Below are 15,638 nucleotides of genomic sequence, written 5' to 3'. Positions count from 1 at the left end.
CCGCAGGTTCGACCTGCTGGGCTCTGGCGATCCTTCCGCCTCAGCCTTCCAAGTAGCCAAAATTACAGGCATGCGCTACCATGTTCGGCTGATTTCTTGATTTGTTGTAGAGATGAGGTCTCGCCACCCAGGTGGGTCTCAAACCCGTGGGCTCAGGCAATCCACTCACCTCAGCCTCCCAAAGGCGCGGAATTACAGGCTGAGCCACCGAGCCCGGCTAATTTATTTTCTAAATAAACTATATTTTCTTTTCTTTTATTTTTTGAGTTGGAGTCTCATTCATTCGCCCAAACTGGAGGGCAGTGGTCATTCCCAGCCACCGCAGCCTCAACCTGCTGGGCTCCGGCGATCCTTCCGCCTCAGCCCTCCAAGTAGCTGGAACTACAGGTGCTTGGTACCACGCCTGGCTAGTTTTTGATTTATTGTAGAGATGAGGACTCGCCAAGTTGCCCAGGCAGGTCTTGAACCCACGGGCTCAGGCAATCCATTCACCTCGGCCTCCCAAAGGCGCAGGATTACAGGCTGACCCAGCGAGCCTGGCTGAAATTACTTTTAAACATCAAAGAATAGTTGTAATAGCAAATATATCCAGCACTTGATATACGCCAGGCACTATTTTAAATGATTTACAATGATTAACTCATTTAATTCTCACTATGATGAGACAGGTGCTATTATCCCCATTCTATATATCCAAAAAATGAGGCACAGACAGGTTAAGAAAGTTGCCAAATCACTAGTAAGTGGTAGAGCTGAGGTCCAAACCTCCTAGCCATGGGTTCAGGTTCTTAGCAACTGCTCTATACTGTAGAAATGCCATGATTTCCATCTTAAAAGATTCTAACCACACATGTCTGCATCCACTTGTCCTCCCCCGATCCTTTTTACTAAAAGCCAGTGGAAAACTTGGCATGGATAGGCACTGGACCAGCACTTTGAACCTAGCCAGGTTGTTGCCAGTTCTAGTACTTTGACAACAGATAAAGAGTATTTTGAAACAGGGTGAAGAAACTGTGCTATTACAGAACTTTGTTCTTCAAATGGATTGGGCTGACTCAGGAACTGCAGACTGAAGCAAAAGTATAACCCCTAGATTACCAGAAGTCAGTAACCACCAGGAAGAAAGGGAATCCTGCTTAAAGGCAGCATTCCTGAAGCTCCACTGTGAGAAGTGTGTCAAGAAATCGTTGGGAGATCCTGCATTATGGCTGGAAGGCTCTTGATCACTTGCCATTGGTACCAGAGCAATGTTCAAATAATCCTTTGGATATGTGCTTTGTTTCCATGCCTTGTGAAGTAGCACATGAGCTATCAACAGAGGTCAGTCTCTTCAAGAAAAAGCTAACAGGCTAAGCAAAAGGTTGAAGAAGGGATGAGAACTTCACAACACCACAGCAAGCAAGTTAAAAAAAAAAGTTTAGCCAGGCATGGTGGCTCATGCCTGTAGTTCCAGTTACTTGGAAGGTTTAGGCAGAAGGATCACCTGAGCTCAGCAGGTCGAGGCTGTGGTGGCCGCCACTGTACTCCCGCCTGGGTTACAGAGTGGCACTCCAACTCAAAAAAGTTTCAAGTACTTCATTCAAAAGGCCATGGAATAACAAGTGCTAGGAAGAGTGTGGAGAACTCGAAACTCTTGTAAACCGGTTGTGCAACTGTACAATGGAGCAGCCGCTTTAGAAAACTATCTGGGGCAAGTTCCTCAAAACATTTGACCCAGCAATGCCATGCTTGGCTAAATACCCAAGAGAAATAAAAACTCATATCCACATAAAACCGTGTACATAAATGATCACAGCAGCATTATAGTCAAAGTAGAAACAATCCAAATGTTCAACAGCTGAGGGATAAATAAACAAAATATGATGCATCTATATAATGAAATCTTATATTTGGCGATACTGAAAGAAACAAGTTGCAAAAGAGCCCACTATCATGAAATACCCAGAACAGGCAAATCTGTTAAGATGAAAAGATTCATGGTGGTTTAGGGCGAGGAGATAAACAGATTGGAGGATTATAACTGAAGAGTCCAGGGCTTCTTTTTGAAGTGAGAAGTATATTTTAAAATTAATTATGGTGATAGTTGCCCAACTCTGTGAATATACTAAAAGTCACGTTTTAAATGGGTGAACTATGTAGTATGTAACATATCTCAATAAAGCTGTAACTACAAAAAAAAAAAAAAAAAAAAAAACTTAGGTCAGGCTCGGTGGCTCAGCCTGTAATCCCAGCACTTTGGAAGGAAGGGCGAGTAGACTGTCTGAGCCTGCAGGTTTGAGACCAGCCCGGGCAACTTGGCAAGACCTCGTCTCTACAGTAAGTCAACAATTAGCTGGGTGTGGTAGTGGGCACCTGTAGTTCCAGCTACTTGGAAGGCTGAGGCGGAAGAACTGCCGGAGCCCAGCAGGTCGAGGCTGGGGTGAGTATGCCACTGCACTCCAGCCTGGGCAACGGAGTGAGACACCAACTAAAAAAAAACAAAGCTTAAAGAAGTTATCAAAACCAATACCAAAATGGCCAGCGGACAGCAAATCAAATAATGTGACTCGGGATAATTCTGATCTCCTAGCTCATGAGACCCAAGGGCAGGAATCTTGTTGTCGTCATTTTTGTATCCACTGTGCTTGGTGATGGTGGGATTCCAAAGAGCCCTATGCCTTCCTTGCCTTTTCCTAAGACCATTACGTTTCATTCTAAAAACAGAGGTCTTCAACGATACTCTAAGGGGTTTACGAGAACAGTGACAGTGCAGCCTCTTTTCAAGTGCAGTGAATCTTGGGGAAACCCGGAGAGCTTGAGTTTGTCTTCCTGTTTCTCCATCCTGTTGGACCTGGGTGATATGAAGCAGGATGAGGAAACAAAACATCCAGAATGTACACTTGTGACTATGACAGTGAAATGGAAAGAACCAGGGACACAAATGGCATTTCTGATTGTTCCAGAGAGAAGAGTAGAACTTACAGAGGTGCTGCCTTGCTCGACCAAGACAAATCAGACGCTTCCAAAAACTGGTCAAGTAGTTGAAATATCCTAGAACTTCAGTAGAACTTCTGAGGAAATACTACTGGGGGGAAAGTAGCATTTCACCCAACTATGCCATTTTTTCCTACTTCTTTTAGTCTTCTCTCTCATCCGTGACTACCAAAATACTACTGTTACCCCGACTGCTCCCATGCACTGGAAAACCTCTCATTACTGAAGAGAATGAGTAAGCAAACAAGAATGGCCTCTTTGGACTTCAATCTGACAAACAAGCAACAACTGTTGGAATACAAAAGAAAAACCCACAAATTATTTGAAAAATCAAAGAAAACGAATGTTTCCTACACAAGAGGAAAATTATAAAATAGATCCAGAAATAAAGAAGTAAAGCCATGAACGGTATAGAAGCCACGTAGCTCAGAACATTTTCTTTGGCAGGAAAATGCACCTATGACAGTATGTGAAGGAAAGACAAAACTTATCCTCTAACTTAACATGAAGATTAAGCGATAAAAGTCTCTGTAAAATGCTCCACATGGAGCCAGGAATATAGTAACACCAAATCAATGGTAGCTCTGCTATCGAAGTGTGTAACAATGAAATAAGCAACCATAGCCAGGCTTGGTGGCTCAGTCTGTAATCCCGCGCCTTTGGGAGGCTGAGGTGAGTGGATTGCCTGAGCCCGCGGGTTCTAGACCCGCCTGGGCAGCGAGACCTCATTTTACAATAAATCAAAAAATCAGCTGCGCGTGGTAGCACATGCCTGTAATTTCGGCTACTCGGAAGGCTGAGGCGGAAGGATTGCCGGAGCCCAGCAGGCGAGGCTGCGGTGGCCGGATGCGGCCACGGCACTCCAGTCTGGGCGACTGAGTGAGACTCCAACTCAAAAAAAAAAAAAGAAATAAGCAACCATAACAAGATAGTCACTAACATTTCCTGTTAGTGAAGACAAAGCGGAAAGTTCATCAGTGGTATTGGGGCCTAGAGCAATGAAGGTACAGAGCCAAGTTTTCCTAAATATATAATTCTAGAATTCCACCTCACCATACCCAGTCCAAAGAGTCTGGAATCCTGCCCTAACACAGTCACAATTATGTTACCATAAATCTATCACTATTTCAGAACCAAACCTGTTCATTCGTTTACAGTAAGGACTTCTTGGTCCTGCAGAAGATAATCGATATCTTGGTCTTGCAGGAGAAGCTGGGCCACTATAAAATATGTTAGGCTTTCTCTGGTGACGAGGTTCTAAAAAAAGAAATACATACATGACATACAAATATGAAGATAATTTTACTCTTCATTTAAATACTTACAAAGGTGTGCCCTCCATGACAGTCCTAGTAAGTATCTACTACAGAATATGTTGCTGCTCATGTTTTAAATCATGCAGCTGAAAATATGTACAGCACAGACACCAACCAAAACACACTGGCCATAAAGAACCACTGTGAGGGTACAGATGCATAACCGGTGACTACCAGCCCTGTATGTAAATGTTCACAAGTACCGAGGTATAATGTTAACATAAATAAGAAGCAGTCCTACCTAGGCAAACTGACAAATCAAGCAGAAAGCTATGCAATCTAAAAGAGAAGTCAACAGCTTAAGGCAACAGTCATGAGTACTCAGCAAAATGAGAACATAAAAGTACCAAAAAATACCACAGGAGGGACGGCAGAAACAAAGCCCACACAAACACACTTCCCTGGAAAGCCTACGCCTAGCACTTACTTTCCGACGGAGCTTGGTAGTGAACAGTGGCCTTCCTCTGCCTCAGATAGTACCGTTTCTGATTATCGTCTCCATCTTCTTCATCATCTTCATCCTCCCCATCCCCTTCATCTTCTTGGTCTTCACCCTCTTCAGATGAGTCTACAATCAGGAAAAATTTGCTTCCAAAAAGACACTCAGCAAAATGCTAACCGTTTCTAATAGTGGGGATTTTAGAGTAAAAGAGACCCACGCCACTTCTTAAATTTATCCACTTCTAGACTGTTCACAGAAATAACTTGTCATTCTTTGGGATCATTGAAAGACTGCAGAATTAAAAATTAGAGGAGGCTGGGTTCAGTGGTTCAGCCTATAATTCCAGCATTTCGGGAGGCCGAGGCAAGTGGATTCCTTAGCCCGCAGGTTCGAGACCAGCCCAGGCAACTGTGTGAGACCTCATCTCTACAATAAATTTTTAAAAAATTAGGCTGGGCTTTGTGGCTCAGCTGTAATCCTGCACCTTGGGAGGCCAAGGTGAGTGAATTGCCTGAGCCCGTGGGTTCGAGACCTGCCTGGGCAACTTGTCAAGACCTCATCTCTAAAATAAGAAAAATTAAAAAAAATTAGCCAGGCGTGGTAGTACGCGACTGTAGTTCCAGCTACTTGGAAGGCTGAGGCGGAAGGATCGCCAGAGCCCAGCAGGTCGAGGCTGCGGTGGCTGGGAGCAGCCACTGCACTCCAGTCTGGGCGACAGAGTGAGACTCCAACTCAAAAAAAAAATTATCCAGGCATGGTAGCACGCGCCTGTAGTTCTGGCTACTTGGAAGGCTGAGGCAGATGGATTGCTGGAGCCCAACAGGTCAATGCTGGGGTGTCTATGAGCGTGCCCACTGCACTCCAGCCTGGGTGATGGAATGAGACTCCAACTCAAAAAACAAGAGGAAGAGAAAAAAGAAAGAAAAGAGAAAAGTTTGAAGGCTACTGCTAGCATATACCAAACTAAAGTTTATAGTGTTCCTGTGAATTTCATGAATACAGAGGACTATACTTAAGCTTCTATTTAGAGTAACAGTTCAACACATTTTTAGATCTCCTCACTTAGCTTTTGTCTTTAATTTTTTTTTTTTTTTTTTGAGTTGGAATTTCTCACTGTCACCCAGGTTGGATTGTAGTGGCACACACACAGCCACCACAGCCTTAATCCAATGGGCTCAGGCCATCCTTCTGCTTCAGCCTTCCTAGTACTTGGAACTACAGGCAAGTGCCACCATGCCCAGCTAATTTTTTGAGTTATTGTAGAGATGAGGTCTTGTCCAAGTTGCCCATGCCTTGAACCCTTGGGCTCAGGCAATCCTCTCACCTTGGCCTCCCAAAGTGCTCCCAAAGATTATAGACATGAACTACTGAGCTCAGGTTCTTTTCATCTTAAATTTGACATTTCATCCAACCCTCTGGCTGTCCTTCAGTTACAAGTCACCTAACTCAACCTACCTATGATAATGGTAACACAACCTTACCAAACTTTTTTTTTTTTTTTTTTTTGAGTTAGTGTCTCACTCTGTCGCCCAGATTGGAGTGCAGATGGCCGCTCCCGGCCACTGCAGCCTCGACCTGCTGGGCTCTGGCGATCCTTCCACCTCAGACTTCCAAGTAACTGGAACTACAGACACGTGCTACCACAGCCGGCTAATTTTTTAATTTATTGTAGAGATGAGGTTTCGCCAAGTTGCCCAGGCGGGTCTCCAACCCGCGGACTCAGGTAATTCACTCATCTCAGCCTCCCAAGGTGCGGGATTACAGACCGAGCCACCGTGCCTGGCTAAAATGTGGTATATCCATACAATGGAATTTATTTTTTTTCCCCTGAGTTGGAGTCTCACTCTGTCGCCCAGACTGGAGTGCAGAGGCCGCTCCCGGCCACCACAACCTCAACCTGCTGGGCTCCGGTGATCCTTCCACCTCAGCCTTCCAAGTAGCTGGAACTACAGGTGCGTGCTACCACTCCTGGCTAATTTTTGATTTAGTGTAGAGATGAGGTCTCGTCAAGTTGCCCAGGCGGGTCTCGAACCTGCAGGCTCAGGCAATTCACTCACCTCAGCCTCCCAAAGCGCGGGATTACAGGCTTAGCCACCGAGCCTGGTTTTAAAACCAAACTTTTAAAATGCATTACAGGAAAGTGGTTTTCTCCCAAGAAAAGTTCTAACAGATTATGGCAATAAGTTCTACATGGAATAGCAAAAACTTAACTTTAATCACCTTCTAGCCAGGCTCGGTGGCTTAGCCTATAATCCCACGCCTTTGGGAGGCCGAGGTGAGTGGACTGCCTGAGCCTGAGGGTTTGAGACTCGCCTGGGCAGGCAAGACCTCATCTCTACAATAAATCAAAAAATGAGCCGGGTGTGGTAGCGCGTGCCTGTAGTTCCAGCTACTTGGAAGGCTGAGGCGGAAGGACTGCCGGAGCCCAGCAGGTCGAGGCTGCGGTGGCCAGGAGCGGCCACTGCACTCCAGTCTGGGCGACAGAGTGAGACTCCAACTCAAAAAAAAAAAAAATCACCTTCTAACTAAAATAGAGAGATATATGATGTTTTGTCTGAAGATGTATTATATAAGCCAATCAATGTCATTTGCTTTAGATACTGATTTTAGTTACTTTACCAAACAAAACTTACTATCCTTTTAAGTACTCCCCCATCCCTACTTTTTCTTTTAAATTATGACCAATCACCTGATCTCTTCAAAAACTGGCAAGTTATAGCTGTTTTCTGCTAAATAAAAAGTCCTCAAACTCAAACCCAGAAGACAGAACAAGCAAAAAGACTAACCCACGCTGCCTTCTTGATTATCAGTTGTCTCTTCATCAGTTCTTTGAATGTCTTTTTGTTTTCCTCTTGTGTACATATTAAGATTGCCCTAAAAATGTTTGAGTAAAATTAATTTTTAGTATTTTTTAAAAAAATTCAGTAACATCCTTTATCTTGCTTAAAATGAAGATATTTACAACTATGAACTCTCACAATTCCTTTTTATTTTATTTATTTATTTTTAAGTGAGAAAGTGGGATTTATCGAGAGGACGGAAGAGCTCCCACAGCGGGAGGGGGCTCAAAGGGGTTGCCCCGAACTCTCACAATTATAACAGTAACTAGTGATTGATCAAATAGATGCTGAACAAACCAGTGAATAATTTGGGTACTATCTGAAAAGATTAAGTTGGAGATTAATATTAAATCATCCCTCTTAATGGAAGAATACAGAATATATTTACTTCAGCTGTTTCATTAAACACTCCCAAGTCTTCAAGTTCTCTCATTCGTCGTCTACGCATCTTCTTCATGTCATCCATTTTTTGAAGTACAGCTTCAGCAGTGCTTTGAAAAAAGTTGATATAAATGTAAGACAAAATTGTAGAGTGGCAGAATTTTCAAAGCTTAATTTTTCTTCCATTCTTGTCTTTTGATGCTAGGGTTTCAAATATTTCTATAAACAGTACCAACTGACTTGTGTAAAGATATTTTAAAAACTTATATCCAATGATTTAAATGCAGAGTTATTACAAAGACCTCGAATAACTGTTTTCCTTCTGCTGCACATAAATGGAATGCAGGAAGTGCTCAGGCTGGTTGAAATTCACGATCCCTTCCCAACAAAAAGTTTCTGCCTGACAAATCATCTTGCTCTACTGAATTTTTACTTACTTTGTTATAAGTTTGTCAAACAGCACTGACTGGTTCACAGCACCATAACGACTTCTGATCCTGCCACTGCGACGCACTTCAACATCACCATTCTCTTCATGCAGGCGTTCTGTAGTTTGAACAATGTTTCTATTCCTCAGTGACCGAGTAACTGGAATCACTTTGTCTTCAGATGTGTACATAAAAAAATAAACAGAAAGATTTGAAAAAACAGTATTTGTAAGACAATTCTAAAATGAGCAACTGAAAAACTATACTTTCATGTAACAAAATTATGGTATCTTATAACTCAATTTTCTTAAAAACATCAGAAAACAAAAATAATGTTGCATCATATACTCACCTATGAACTAGCCCTGCCCCATCATCCAAGAGAAGGGGAAATATATGTAATACAAAGACTTGTACATGGATGCTCAAGGCAGCCTGGTGATAGCCTCAAACCAAAAACAACCCAGGTCCACCAAAAGGTGAAGAGATAAACTGTGGTATATCCATATAACGAACTACTACTCAGCAACAGAAAGCAACCACATGGATGAGGCTTAAGGTAATTGGGCTGAGTCAAGCCAGACAAAAAAGAATGTAAGCCGGGCTCAGTGGCTCAGCCTGTAATCCTGCGCTTTGGGAGGCTGAGGTGAGTGGATTGCCTGAGCCTGCGGGTTCGAGACCCGCCTAGGCAACTTGGTGAGACATCTCTACAATAAATCAAAAAAATTAGTTGGGCGTGGTAGCGCATGCCTATAGTTCCAGCTACTTGGCAGATTGAGGCAGAAGGATCGCCGGAGCCCAGCAGGTCGAGGTTGCGGTGGCCGGGAGCATGCCACTGGACTATGGTATGGGCGACAGAGTGAGACTCCAACTCAAAAAAAAAAGCATACTGATTCCATTTATATAAAACTCTAACACAAATAATCTCTAGTGATAGAAAGCAGATTTCAAAATGAATGGACATGGTTGGGACTCAACGAAACTATGTATTTGTTCAGGAATGGAGGGAGGTGTTGGAGAGGGAGAAGAAAAGCTTGGAAGAGCTTGGAGGGAGAATAAATGATCAACAGGCCTGACCATTATAAATGATCACTTTTACTATCTTATTGTGGTGACGGCTCCACGACATGTACTTACACTAAGACCTAGCAAACTATATGTTTTATTATTAATATTATTATTATTATTTTGAATTGGATCTCCCGGCCACCGCAGCCTTGAGCTGGTGGGGCTCTGCTGATCCTTCCGCCTCAGCTTTCCAAGTGGCTGGAATTACAGGTGCGTGCTACCACCCCCGGCTATTTTTGATTTACTGTAGAGAGGTCCCACAAGTTGCCCAGGCGGGTCTCGAACACGCGGGCTCAGGCAATCCACTCACCTCAGTCTCCCAAAGTGCGGGATTACAGGCTGAGCTACTGAGCCCAGCTCTATTTGCTTTAAATATGGAAAATGCATTGCATGTACCTCAATAAACCTGTGAACAAAGTACTAATCATATGTTTAAAAAATCTGAAATGTCTTTAACATTACTTACCTTCTTTGCACTCTTCCTTTTTTTTATCAGCCTGCTGTCTAGCCAACTGCCTACAAAAAATATATTAAATAATTCAAAATAACTTTAAGTTTTATATTCTATAATATTACAAACAAGACAAAAAGTTAAATCAGCCTGGAGAGTAACTACTCAGATACCTAAAAGCTTTAAAAACACTGAAAAAAAGTTTGTCTATGCTTATATAAGTTATAGCAAAAAAAAAGTCTAAAAAACTAAGTTCAATGATATATGTATTAACTCTTAGCTGAACAGAATTAATCACATCAAAGTATCTTTCTTGAAACAAGAAACGAAATCCTTAGCCTAAGTTTTTAAAGCATAATTGAATTAAGCATTGAGCAAAAAGACATGTTTTATGCAAGAAATACAGTGGTCCTGTGTCCTTGAGGAATTTACAACTATAAACAGAACTAATGCCCCTAGTGATATGGTAATTGACTTTTATGAACATATGCTGGCTACAATCTTTATGTGACATGCATTATCACTCACATGTAGAAGCAGATCTATTTATGAATTAGATAATCCCTACAAACTGGTGCACAGAATATACTGAATTGGAAACAATACTTTCTAAGCCTTAAAAACAAAAACAAAAAACCTATTTTCTTTCCAAAGTCCACTGAGCAAAACAGTGTTCCATTAATTTATTTTTCCATACTTCAGACAGGCTCTATCCGTTTACCAGCCTATTTATCAAGCTATTTGCAGGTGGGTTGGTTTATATGTGGAATTTCAACTATTAATACCATATTAGCCGGGCTCGGTGGCTCAGCCTGTAATCCCACGCTTTGGGAGGCTGAGGTGAGTGGACTGTCTGGGCTCACGGGTTCGAGACCCGCCTGGGCAACTTGGTGAGACCTCATCTCTACAATAAATCAAAAAATTAGCCGGGCGTGGTAGCACGCGCCTATAGTTCCAGCTACTTGCAAGGCTGAGGCTGAAGGATCACCAGAGCCCAGCAGGTCGAGGCTGTGGTGGCTGGGAGTGGCCACTACCCTCCAGTCTGGGCGACAGAGACTCCAACTCAAAAAAAAAAAAAAAAAGAAAAAAAGAAAAGAAATCATCTTATCCAGATGAGTAAAATCGTACATTCTCATAACTATGTAAATTATCATTAATTCCCTACCTCTGCTGGAACACAAGTAAGAACCAAGAAGAAAACAAAAACCTGCATACCCATTCCTAAACCAGAGGAAGTGAGGACCAGTAGGAGGCCCAAACTTCACCTGCACATACATTACACATGTGCCTAATCCTGACTTGTACCTCCCATCTTATAATAAAACTAAAAAAGAAAAGAAAAGAAAAAGCTTTCAGCATCCATCTGAAAGGCTTAGTTCATCCACAGGCTCACAAATTTTTCTCATAAGGTAGCCTTCCCTCCACACCAGGAAGGTCTTCACATTTTATAAACCAGGTCCCTCTCAGTTGCTCACAAGGATTATAGCAGTCTTTCTCCCTGACCCTTTCTTTTGCCTGCAGGGGAAACAAAGTACTTTCATCCTTTCAAGGACTGGTAAACTTTTCCTTAGATTGCTGGAGAGTAAGTATTTAAGGCTTGTAACCATGTAGTCTCTGTCACAACTACCTGACATTATAGGGTGAATGGAGCCACAAACAAAAAGAATGGGCATGGCTGTGTTCCAATGAAACTATTTACAAAAACAGGCAGCTGGACTTTGTCAATCCCTGTGAATCCATGAAAGCGATGGATCCTTTCTCCCTAGAAAATTACATGTACTGTACACATAAGTTTAAACATTACTTCAGAGGCTTTGTGCACTTCTTGTGATGACTATATATAATCACTGGACCCTAGGTAAGAACCCCAGAATCAAAGAAGTATAAGATCCTGCCCTCACGGCAGTTACTGAAATCTTTCTGTGTTTTTCTACCAATCTTAATCCTCTGGTCTTTGAGTCCTAAACAGATGGGAAAACAAAGGGTAAAAAAGAACAGAAAGGAAGGAAGTAAAGGAATTATTACAGTCAGGCATACTGACAATGGGGAAAAGGTTAAGAAACAGGAAAAGTACAGAAAGCAGACTAAAAAACACGGCAGGTTATTCTAGATAGGCCTTATACAAACAGGTCCTAATGTTAGCATCATGTAAAATAATAATCACTAGTTGTAATAATGACCTGAATACAGGGAGATAGTTTTTTGTAAGAGAATTCTCCATAGAAGACGAACAGATCAATAACCACATAAAACGGCACTCAAGGTTATCAGCCACCACAGAAAGGCAAATCAAAACCAGAAAGGCAACAAGACACTTCACATCCATTAAGATAGTAACTATGGCAAATGTTGGTGACAAAGTGGGGCAACTGGAACCCTCGTGTGCTACTGGTGGGCACAGAAAATGGTACAGCTGCTTTGGAGAACAGTTCAACAGTTCCTCAAAATGTCAGGGTCTCTATTTACTCAGCAACAGCACTCCTAAGCATATATATGCACAAAAAAACTCAAAACCTACATCCATACAAAAATGTGTATTTCTTGTGTTCCTATTATTATTTATGACAACCAAAAAGTGGAAATACAAATGACCCCCAAGTAATGAATAAGTAAACAAAACATGGTCTATTCATGCAACAGAACCATTTGGCAATAAAAAGAACTAGCACTGATAGATACAACAACATAAATGAGCCATGAAATCATTATACCAAGTGAAAGTCAGACACAAAAGGTCATATATTGTATGATCCCATTTATCTAAAATGTCCAGAGCAGTCAGATCCAAATAGACAGAAAGTAGATTAGAGTTTCCTAAGGCTGGGGCTGAAGAGAGAGTTGATGGGCACCAGGTATCTTTTTGGGGCGATGAAAACGTTCTGAAATTACATACTGGTGATACCTGCATAATACTGTCAAATACTAAAACAACAGAATTGCACACTTTAAAATTGTGTATTTTACGGCAGATGAATTATATCTCAATAAAGCTGCTATTAAGAAAATAATACATTCGTGACCTGCCTGGGCAATTTGGCGAGACCTCATCTCTACAATAAGTCAAAATTTAGCCAGGCATGGTAGCACGCGCCTGTAGTTCCAGCTATTTGGAAGGCTGAGACGGAAGCCCAGCAGGTCAAGGCTGCAGTGGCTGGAAGCGGCCACTGCCCTCCAGTCTAGGTAACAGAGTAAGACTCCAACTCAAAAAAAAAAGAAAAAAAGAAATAATATAGCCAGGTGCAGTGGCTCAAGCTGGTAATCCCAGCATTTTGGGAGGTGGAAGTGAGAAGACTGCCTGAGGCCAGAGGTTCATTCACCACCAGCCTGGGCAACTTGGTGAGACCTCGTCTCTACAACAAATCAAAAAGATATTAGCTGGGCATGGAGGTGTGTGCCTGTAGTTCCAGGTAATTGGAAGGCTGAGGCAGAAGGATTGCCTGAGCCTATCAGGTTGAGGCTGCGTGGCCATGAGTGTGCCACTGAACTCCAGCCTGGATGACAGAGTGAGATTCCAACTCAAAATTAATTAACAACAACAACACAGGCTCATGCCACCAAGCCCGGGCATTTACTTATTTATTTATTTACTGGAGAGACAAGGTCTCGTCATGTTGCCCAGGCTGGTCTCGAACCCATGGACTGAGGTAATCCTCTCGCCTCAGCTTCCCAAAGTGCTAGGAGTACAGGCATGAGCCACTACACCCAGCTAAGTACTTATTTTAATACACGCCCTTAATACCTTTCTAACATAAAGCCCGGACAATGTTTCACCAACTTGAATAATGTACAGATTCTTCTAAAGGTAAAAACTTTGAGGACTTCCAACATTAAATCTTTATATTACATAAGGTTAAATTAGATAGAAAATCATTTTTAAGTTTTATACAAATAAAACTACAAAACCAACCGATAAAAAATATTAATAGCCGAGCTCGGTGGCTCAGCCTGTAATCCTGGCGCTTTGGGAGGCCGAGGTGAGTGGATTGCCTGAGTCCACGGGTTCAAGACCCACCTGGGCAACTTGGCGAGACCTCATCTTCACAAGAAATCAAAAATTAGCTGGGCATGGTAGTGCACGCCTGTAGTTCCAGCTACTCGGAAGGCTGAGGTGGAAGGATCACTTAAGTCCAGCAGGTCGAGGCTGCGGTGACCAGGAGCGTGCCACTGTACTCATGCACTCCAGTCTGGGCAACAGAGTGAGACTCCAACTCAAAAAAAAAACTAACATAACATGAAGTTTTGCTAAAATGAAGCAGCCATTTGGCATGTGAATGTGGTGTTACTTGCTATCCGTTTCTCTTGTGTTTGGCAATGACGTATATCGTATCTGTTACATACTGCTGTGTAGTACCATGATGACTCCACTCATCCACTCTTTCCTGGACATGCTCCAAACCTTCATTTAAGCACGTCATACCATATCTCGTGACTTTCCCTCGGAAGTGGATGTATCCTCTACGTATTAAGGTCAGACTTTGCTCTTATCTCATCAACCTGAGATAACAAGAGCTGAACTACTTGGGGTCAATTCAACTGTCAACATAAAAGCACAGCCTGAAATTTTATGGCAGTTCTCTAAAAAGGCAGCAATTCAGGTGACCTAGAATGTTTATTTTTTCCTTCCGTTCAGGATCACTTCCTTAACCCCCCCACCCCCAAACACCTCATGACGTCATCTTTCAGAAGCGTCAAACTCAGCTTATGTTGTATTTCATCCATTCTGATGTTGCACACATTCCCCCATGTCAACACCTCCGCAGTTGGAATGTGTCTTGTAATGGCTGGAAGGTCACTGTGAACTGTGTTCTTTCCTTTTTTGGTGTCTTATAAACAACGTTGCACGTTTCAATTGCTGATTTCATGGGTTCCAAGAAATGCAGTAGGGAATACTCCATAAATAACGGATGAATGAGATCAAAATTTCAACAATGTAATAAAAGCTTGATTAAATAGCTGAAAAAGTAACAATAAAAAACTCAGAACCTTAAAAGAACATAACCTCACCTATCTAAAAAATGCTATACAAAATGCAATCAAAATTTTATTTAAGAGTAGGAGTGAGTCGGGCTTGGTGGCTCAGCCTGTAATCCCGCACCTTTGGGAGACTGAGGTGAGTGGACTGCCTGAACCCATGGGTTCAAGACCCGCGTGGGCAACTCGGCGAGACCTCATCTCTACAATAAATCAAAAAATTAGCTGGGTGTAGTAGCGTGCGTCTGTAGTTCCAGCTACTTGGAAGGCTGAGGTGGAAGGATCGCCGAAGCCCAGCGGGTCGAGGCTGCGGTGGCCGGCCACTGCACTCCAGTCTGGGCAACAGAGTGAGACTCCAACTCAAAAAAAAGAAAAAGAAAAAAAAAAAATGAGTAGGAGGGGCTGGGCACAGTGGCTCAAGCCTGTAATCCCAGCACTTTGGGAAGACTAGGCAAGAGGACTGCCTGAGTCCAGGGGTTTGAGACCAACCTGGGCAACTTGGTGAGATCTCCTCTCTACAATCAATTAAAAAAAAAAAATTAGCCGGGCTCGGTGGCTCAGCCTGTAATCCCGTGCCTCTGGGGGGCTGAGGTGAGTGGATTGCCTGAGCCCGTGGGTTCGAGACCCACCTGGGTAGTGAGATCTCATCTCTACAATAAATTAAAAAATCAGTCGGGCATGGTAGCGCACACCTGTAATTCTGGCTACTTGGAAGGCTGAGGCGGAAGGATCACTGGAGCCCAGCAGGTCGAGGCTGTGGTGGCCGAA

At 42.7% G+C, this 15,638-nt stretch overlaps 1 protein-coding gene across 1 annotated transcript in view; it reads right to left on the bottom strand.

Moving 5' to 3' along the window:
- The window catches only part of ATAD2 (ATPase family, AAA domain containing 2), a 68,167-nt gene that overhangs the window by 50,988 nt on the left and 1,541 nt on the right, over positions 1–15,638 (bottom strand). The window contains exons 2-7 of the mRNA XM_021717916.1: positions 9,915–9,964; positions 8,390–8,555; positions 7,960–8,062; positions 7,518–7,605; positions 4,717–4,857; positions 4,113–4,230 (exon numbers count right to left, since the gene is read on the bottom strand). Coding sequence (XP_021573591.1) covers positions 4,113–4,230; positions 4,717–4,857; positions 7,518–7,605; positions 7,960–8,062; positions 8,390–8,555; positions 9,915–9,964 — 666 coding nt within the window. The remainder of the gene's footprint in view (positions 1–4,112; positions 4,231–4,716; positions 4,858–7,517; positions 7,606–7,959; positions 8,063–8,389; positions 8,556–9,914; positions 9,965–15,638) is intronic.

The sequence above is a fragment of the Carlito syrichta genome, unplaced genomic scaffold (assembly GCF_000164805.1).
Source record: "Carlito syrichta isolate Samal-C Ts95f unplaced genomic scaffold, Tarsius_syrichta-2.0.1 Scaffold311510, whole genome shotgun sequence".
Classification (NCBI taxonomy): Eukaryota; Metazoa; Chordata; class Mammalia; order Primates; family Tarsiidae; genus Carlito; species Carlito syrichta.
This window is presented reverse-complemented; position numbering and strand designations above follow the sequence as displayed.